At 40.3% G+C, this 8,071-nt stretch overlaps 1 protein-coding gene across 1 annotated transcript; it reads left to right on the forward strand.

Annotated features, from left to right (window-relative positions):
- Nucleotides 1-505: 505 nt before the first annotated feature.
- On the forward strand, nt 506-5,116 carry TMED4 (transmembrane p24 trafficking protein 4). Its single transcript, XM_003757736.3, has 5 exons — nt 506-749; nt 1,151-1,251; nt 2,520-2,645; nt 2,987-3,133; nt 3,986-5,116. The coding sequence occupies exons 1-5, from the start codon at nt 584-586 to the stop codon at nt 4,133-4,135; spliced, it is 690 nt and encodes a 229-aa protein (XP_003757784.1). The 5' UTR covers nt 506-583; the 3' UTR covers nt 4,136-5,116.
- The last annotated feature ends 2,955 nt before the right edge of the window (nt 5,117-8,071 follow it).

Raw genomic sequence — 8,071 nt, forward strand, 5'->3', positions numbered from 1 at the left:
GTGGGTGTATTATTTTTACTCCCATTTTACAGATGAAGAAACTGGAGCAAACAGGATCACACAGCTAGTAAAGATGTCTGAGGTTAGATTTGAACTCTTGTTTTCTGACTCCAGGACTTGCAGTGCTCTATCCAATGTATGCTGCCAGGCTGCCCCTTAGATTTAGGGACCAGGCACGTAGTAAATTTAATAAATGTTTGTTGATTGACTACAAGATGTCTAAGGGGCCTCTTTTACGGTAAGCCCGTTGCCCTAGCAACATTCGGAGTGTTAGCTGCCTAAACAATTCTAACACTGCTTAAATAAAGTCAATACTCCAGCGGGCCCCCAGCCGGCAATGAGAACCGCCCATTCTATTGTCAACGTACATGTAAATTTCTTCCCGAATAGGGAGGGCGTAGGATTCTGCGCAGGCTCAGTCGTTTCTGAGAAGGGCGCCTGGGAAAGGTGAGGGTAGAGCACAGTGCGCATGTCGGGCTTTCTGCCTGTAGCTGTGTGAGGAGTTGCCTAGGAGAGGTCCTAGCGGGGAGCGCCTGCGCGATGCTTTGTTGCGCAGACGCGCTAGGCGGCTGGGCCGTCAGCGATGGCAGGTGTTTGGGCCAGGCAATTGCGGGTTGCGATGTGGCACCGGGCGCTGCTGCTCTTGCTCTGCCTGGCCTTATCTTCGGTGCAGGGACTTTACTTTCATATCGGAGAGACGGAAAAACGCTGCTTCATCGAGGAAATCCCGGACGAGACCATGGTTATCGGTTAGCACGGGGTGGGGGGCAGTTCTTCACGCTCTACTCCTGCGCCGGCCCAGACTCTGACCCCGACTCTGACCTCTGACCTTCTGGCGCCGAAAGAAACCAACCCTTGGCACTGCCCCTGCCCCGGACCGGATCTCCTTAATATCCCCTCATTCCTGGCTCCAACCCAGAATTGGGTTGGTTGCAGCCCCCTTTTGGCCCCCAAACTCGCTTCCTTGGGGCTACCCGGGAATGTTAACTTGGTCCCAGAAGGGGTCTTTTTCTAGGCTCACCTATAATCCATGGAAACCCCGGCCATCTCCCCATCCCCAGCCATCTGGTAGCATTCAGACCCAGTGGGACAAGTGTCCTGGGGGACTGCTGCTAGGTGCGTTGTGACAGGGAACTCATCTGCCCTGCAGGGAATTACCGCACCCAGCTATGGGATAAGCAGACGGAGACCTTCCTGCCTTCCACCCCAGGACTGGGGATGCATGTGGAAGTGAAGGACCCAGATGGAAAGGTGAGATCCACTTGCAGGTCTTCTTGCAGGACTTTTTTTTTAATCACCTGCCTCTCTGTCTTCGAAGCCTGTACCTTGTTTCTGAAATCTTAGAATCCTTAGCTCCCTTTAACAAGCTTCATTTAAATCATTGGATTTAACCTTTTTTTCTGTCATGCATCTCTTTGGCAGGCTGATGAAGCTTATGGCCCCTTGTTAGAATAATGTTTTTGAAATAGACACTATTAGGATTTAAAAAGGAATTAAATTATATTGAAACACAATTATCAAAATATAAAAAAAAAAAACAAAGCTGATCCCCTATCTCCTGTTAAGATTATTCTCTAGTTTAACTGCTTTTTTCAGTCTTCTACAGATATTTATTGATTTCCCCATTTATTAGTCTCTGAAATTACTTTCCATGTACTTTATTTCTATACCTGATATTCCCCCTCCTGAAGAAAACTTAAGCTTTTCAAGGGCAGGAATTTTGTTTTAAAATCTTTAGTATGTGCCACTGTGTCTGGTATGCAATAGGCACTTAGCAAGTAATTACTTCATTAAACTGGTTTTGATCCAAACTAAGGATAGCTTCCATATAGAGCTCTCCATATCATAAACTGAACTTTTGTGTGGCAGAGAGCAGACACCAATAATTGGCCTCCTTGGATCACTCCTGGCTTCAGAAATTTGAGTTAGTTCCGTTTAGTTTGAAATTTTTAAAATTATTTATTGCATCAGTTCTACAGCAGGAATTGCAAAGATTACATGGCTTTTGCTTGCCTGGAGCCTAAGACTAGTTAGGAAAGATATGATAAATATGTAGCTATAATTTAATAATGTTACAAGCCATAAGTGAGAGACATATGAAATACTATGGAGTTCAGAAAAAGATTACATCTTAGAAGTTAAGAGTTATCAGAAGAGGCTACTTTTAAGACATAACATTTGAGATGGGCCTTAAAGGATAGTTTTGATTTTCGTAGTTGGATGTAGGAAGAAAGACATTTCAGTTGAAAAGTAAGCTAGAGTAAAGGCATTGAGGGAAAAATAACACTTTTCCCAAGAACAGATAATCCAGTTTGACAGGATTGTGGGAGGAATGGTGGGACATAAATTCAGTTGGGATCAGGTTGAAAAGGCCATGGATATTTGTACTTTATTAGGTCCGTACTGGGAAGCCATTTAAGGGCTTTGAGCCACAAGTATGAAATGAGTAGAGTTATGGGAGGGAATAAGGATGGTAGAGACTGATTGGGTTGGGTTTTCATTCTTTGAGTCTTTTACAGGTGGTGTTATCACGGCAGTATGGTTCAGAAGGCAGATTCACCTTCACCTCCCATACCCCAGGTGACCACCAGATCTGCCTGCACTCCAATTCTACTCGAATGACCATCTTTGCAGGCGGCAAACTAGTAAGGGAATCTGCCCTTTTTGAAGAATTACTCATTCCCCCAGATCTGTTCCTTTCTGAGTGAAAGATGGGGGCTGCTGTTATCTCTACATATAATATAATGCTAATGAGAGAAACATTAAAGGGGTTGGAAAAACTTCCTATCCAGGAATTAATGTTTCTACTACATGTGGTATTTTTTTTTTAATGTACTCACTGGGATTGTTTTTAATGTCTAGGGTTAGCAAATCTTTTAGAGACTACACATACATTCAGTGAGACATTATCATTTGGAGATCAGAATAGTTTGGTCTGCCTAGACTCCTAGTCCTGACATATTATGTATGTTCGTTTTTTACCTAGAGGGTACATCTGGATATACAGGTTGGCGAGCATACCAACAACTACCCTGAAATTGCTGCCAAGGATAAATTAACAGAATTACAACTCCGTGCCCGCCAGTTGCTTGATCAGGTGGAACAGATCCAAAAAGAACAGAACTACCAGCGGGTAAGGGCAGTGGCTTGTCCTAGATGAAAGCTGATTTCTTCCTATACCAGCCAGAATCTGAGCTTGCATTTTTTCCGAGACTAGGGAATTCAGAACATGTTAGGAAGCAGCATTCTAGTGTGAGATAGCATGGCATAGTGGGAAGAGTACAGGGCTTGGTGTCAGAAGACCAGAATTTGAGTTCAGGCTCCTAACACTTCTAGTTTTGTGACTGGGAAAAAGTGAGCCTGTTTGCGCACATATAAAATGAGGACAATATTTCTACTACTTAAGGTTTTTGTGAGGAAGGAGCTTTTAGATTGTAAAGTGTTATATAAATGTGATTGTGATGATGATGATGATTACTATTGTGCAAAGCCAAACTTTCTATAGCGTGATAAGAGCAGTAACTGTGGATCTTCTTTGGGGCCCATTTTTGAACCTAATAATGTTGCCATTGCAACTAGAAGATCTTTGGAACTACAGTGCAGGAATATTATAGCAGGAAATTGCAGTGGGGGAGGAAGCAGAAGGCAATAATTAGTGTGTTATGGTGGGAAGATCCCTAAAAATCCCTAAATTCTGTAAGTGCTGAGTTTCTATAAGTGCTAATCCTAATTAGGTGTATCGCCTTTGGCAAGTCATATTATACTTTTGACCTCACTTTCCTCATTTTACAAATAAGGGAACTGGTAAAGATGATTACTGAGTCATCTTTCAGTTTTAAAAAACAAAACGCTCCAGGATTTTTCACATGGAGATATTTTATTTCCTGGAACAGAATTAATGATATAGAAGGGAGGAACCATGCTGTCTTAATCTTATAAATCACATTCCTTATGGCTATAAATATGTGTCTTATGTCTTTTACAGTATCGTGAGGAGCGATTTCGTATGACCAGTGAAAGCACCAACCAGAGAGTGCTGTGGTGGTCCATTGCCCAGACTGTCATCCTTATCCTCACTGGCATCTGGCAGATGCGACACCTCAAGAGTTTCTTTGAGGCCAAAAAGCTGGTGTAAAGTTCTTTCCTGTACAACCCTTTTCCTTTCATCCCATTTACTTGGTACTTTCCCTCTATCACACCCTGGCTACTTGGATTTTGGATGAAAAAAAAATTGAGATTATATGCTCCTTTAGTTCAGTGGCAGCCACACCAAGGTTTGTAGCCACTGGACTACAGAGAAACTATCCCCATCTTCCCCAACGAAGATCACAGGATACTGGTCAAAGCATACACACAGCTCCTTTCATATTTTGTCAAAGAGCTTGAGCTAATCAGGACATAGCCTTGATTTCATGACCTACCTTTTTCCATGTCCAGGCATTTCTCCTAAGCCTTTGATTAAGTAAATAAGCAAAGGCCACTCACCTGCTCCCTTAATTTCTGATTTTCTTTTACTGTGCCTATATAATGTGTTATTGAAGTAGCACAAATAGGACGCCCTAGCCTCACCACTATCCAGTTATTTCTGGCTTCACTGAGATGATCTCTGACTATAAACAAGGGGGCAGGTCTTGGATACCAAGGGAATGAAATTTTTTTACATAACATATTTTTTGATATCTTTATTTTAACCTTGATATCTGAAATGTCACTGCCAATAAGAGTGATTGAAAAGGTCAATGCAGAATTGACAGTCTTCAGCATTTTTTAATTAACTACTGTGGCAACTCTCAGACTTTTCAATGAAAGTTCAAAAAGGTAGGGACCCAAGCAGACATTTCAGCTTATTGTTACTAAAGCCTCATCTGTTAAATCATGCACAGGCCCTTTGGATACTTTTGAGTCCCCTATGGATATTAAGGGGATGTGAAGTTAAGAAGCTATGGAGTGATCAGTTGGAGGCAGTCATTTTTTTCCCCTTCTCTCTCTCCCACAGAGCTGCTAACTGTTAAATTTTATTTAAGATGCAGTAAATATTTTCTCAATGGGTCCCAGGTTCAGTTCTTTGTATGGATTTTCCAGTGAAATAAAACCTGTTCTGGTAACTTGTGCTGTATGGGATGAAATAAAAGTTCTTTCTATTCCAGAAACCAAGCAGAATCATAGAGTATAGGAAACTTGATATGAAATATTCCCAAGGATGACTTGAAGAAGATCTTACAAAATCAGCTTAAAGGATTTTTTTTTTTTTTTGCTTCCTTAATCTATCTGTTCTGTTCATAAACCTCTAAATCACACTTTTTTCATGATCTAGCAACTGCTCTATCTGGAGTCTAGTTGACTTGTTTTCGCTGTGGCTTAACACTATATTTCACCATTGTCCTTCCTGTTCACTGCAGCTGTCTTAATAGCTTCTGAGTCTGATTTAGAAAGAATGGCTGGGGGCTAAAATATTTTTTCATCTCAGGTAGTTATTTCCATTTATTCAGCTCCCTCATCTCCAAATCCAGCTTCCTTAGACTGTGGCCCAGCCCATCTGTTTTGCCATGCTGTCTGTTGCTGTTAGAAATTAGTGCCACAGCCCATCTCCATATTCCCATCATCCTCACAGCATTACAATTCTAGGGTACCAGTGCAATAATAGATATACCATTGAATAGTATTTAGGGTTTACAAAATGTCAGAAGTATGGAGTTCAAATTCATCCTTAGATGCTTACTAGCTGTATGATCCTGAGCAAATCATTTAATCTCTGATGGCCTCAGTTTCCTCAATTATCAAATGATAATACTTAAAGAATTGTTGTATCAAATGAGATAATATTTGTAAAATGCTTGGCATAGTGCCTAGAACATAGTAGATGCTTAAAATAAGTGCTTATTTCGTTCTTTCCTATGGAAGTATCAGTTCTCCCAGATACATTTGTTTTCTAAAAATTGCAGCTAGATAGAAAGTGCATTGCTCCTTCCTTGGTGCATTAGTTGACTGGAGGAAAGTGAAAAGTAACAAATTAGAGGAATAAGGATGAAAATATCTTTTACATCTGTGGATAGGTAATCACAAAATGAACAGTTTGTAAAATTTTAAGTTTTTACACAAAACCAATATAATTAGAAGGAAAAACAGATAACTGGGAGAAAACTTTTGCCATAAGTTTCTCTTTTAAATCTTCTAATTTCCAAAATATCTGGGGAACTGCTGCAAATTTAAAAGTATGAAAACCATTTCCCAACTGATAGTCATAAGATATGAATGAGTAGTTTTCAGGGGAAGAAATTAAACTTATCAACAGCTATGTGAAGAAAATATTCCAGAACAATAAATAGAAATTAAAGCATCTCTGAAGTTCCACCTCCCATTGATGGACAAAATAAAAAAAGACAAATTTGCTGAAGGAGCTACTTAATGTTGGTGGAATTGTGAATTGGTCAGGCCCTTCTGAAAGCAAGATGGAATTATGATGTCCCCAAAGCCATTAAACTGCATAGCCTTTATCTAATAATGCTATTAGGTCTATATCCTATGGTGGCAAACAATTGTGAGGTGGAAGGTGGAAGTATCAATTGGAAATTGGGAACTGACAAAATTGTGTATGAGTAATGCAATACTACAATGCTATAAGAAATTAAGGGAACAATTTTCAAAGAAACTTGGGAAGATTTTGTATGAAATGGTACAGAGTGAAGTGAGCAGAACCAGGAGAACAATTTTTATGTTAATAACGTAAATAACTTTAAAAGGCTTGACTAATCAATGCAATAACCAAACATGCTACTACCCCTTTCCTGACAAAAAGTTTTGCGCTCAGAGTGCATTTTGAGATCTATTTTTTTGTATATGACCAAAGAAAAAATTTGTTTTGAACACTATGCATGTTTGTTATAAGGATTTCGTTTTTCTTTTTCAATGGGGTTGGGAAGAAGACAAGGTAGGGTTTTGTTAATTGAAAAAAATTTTTTAAAAAGTGGAGGCTGGGGAGTTGCTGCAAATGGGTGAGGAAGGAATGATATCTGTCCACAGTTTTTGGACTATGGTCAATAAACACTTAGAAAGGGGTAGCTGGAAGACAGAAGGGCAGAGGAGAGTAATGGTATCAGTTTGGAGGTCAGTGTAGCGGTAGTGTAAGTAGCGTAGAGAGTTCAGGCTCTGCAGTCAATTCAAATGGACTCAGGTCAAATTCTGACTCAAATTCTTTGAGCCAGTCATTTAAAATCACTTTGGCCCTCAGTTTCTTACCAGACTAAGGGAAATTAGTAATGTATTGGGAACAGACTTGGTAATAGCCTGACATTGCAGGCACTGGACTTGGCGTCAGAGGACTTGAATTTAAGCGTAGCTGCTGCATAATTGGAAAATGGGAGGATGGAGTAGTTTCCGAGTTCTCTTTTACCTCCAAGTCTATGATATAAATATTATGTATATAATACATACATATATATGTACGTGTGTATATATATATATATATATATATATATATATATATGTGTGTGTGTGTGTATGACTATTATGTAGTGCTTTAAGGTTTGCTTTACAAATATCTCATTTTGCCCCTACAGCAATCCTGGGGAGTAGGTGGTATTCCCGTGGGTGGTATAGTCGATAGTGTTGAGCCTGGAGCCTTGGGAAAACCCGAGTTCAGATTCAGCCTTCGATATTTACGAGCTGTGTGACTGGGCAATTCACAACTTCAGCACTTATCTCCCAGAGTTGTTGAGAGGATCAAACGAGCTAATAATTGTAAAGTACTTAGCTCGGTGCATGGCGCATCGTAATCGCTACATAAATTTGTTAGCTATTATGATTTTACAGATAAGGAAACGGGTAAACAGTTAAGTGACTTTGTCGGGTCAATGCACCTACTACGCATCTAAAGCCCGATACGAATTCGGATCTGACAGCCCTTTGTGAGTTGAGAGGACTTCTATTTTCTCATGTTAAAAGCCCAACGCAAATCGCCTTTTTCCAGAGGAACTTCGACCAGACCTAATAGAAAACAGAAATCGGATTGGTCCCTAGCGAATTGCGTTCTTCCGGGACTGAGGCCACTCTCCCCAATCTGATTGGGCAGTGC

Source organism: Sarcophilus harrisii, chromosome 2 (assembly GCF_902635505.1).
Source record: "Sarcophilus harrisii chromosome 2, mSarHar1.11, whole genome shotgun sequence".
Classification (NCBI taxonomy): domain Eukaryota; kingdom Metazoa; phylum Chordata; class Mammalia; order Dasyuromorphia; family Dasyuridae; genus Sarcophilus; species Sarcophilus harrisii.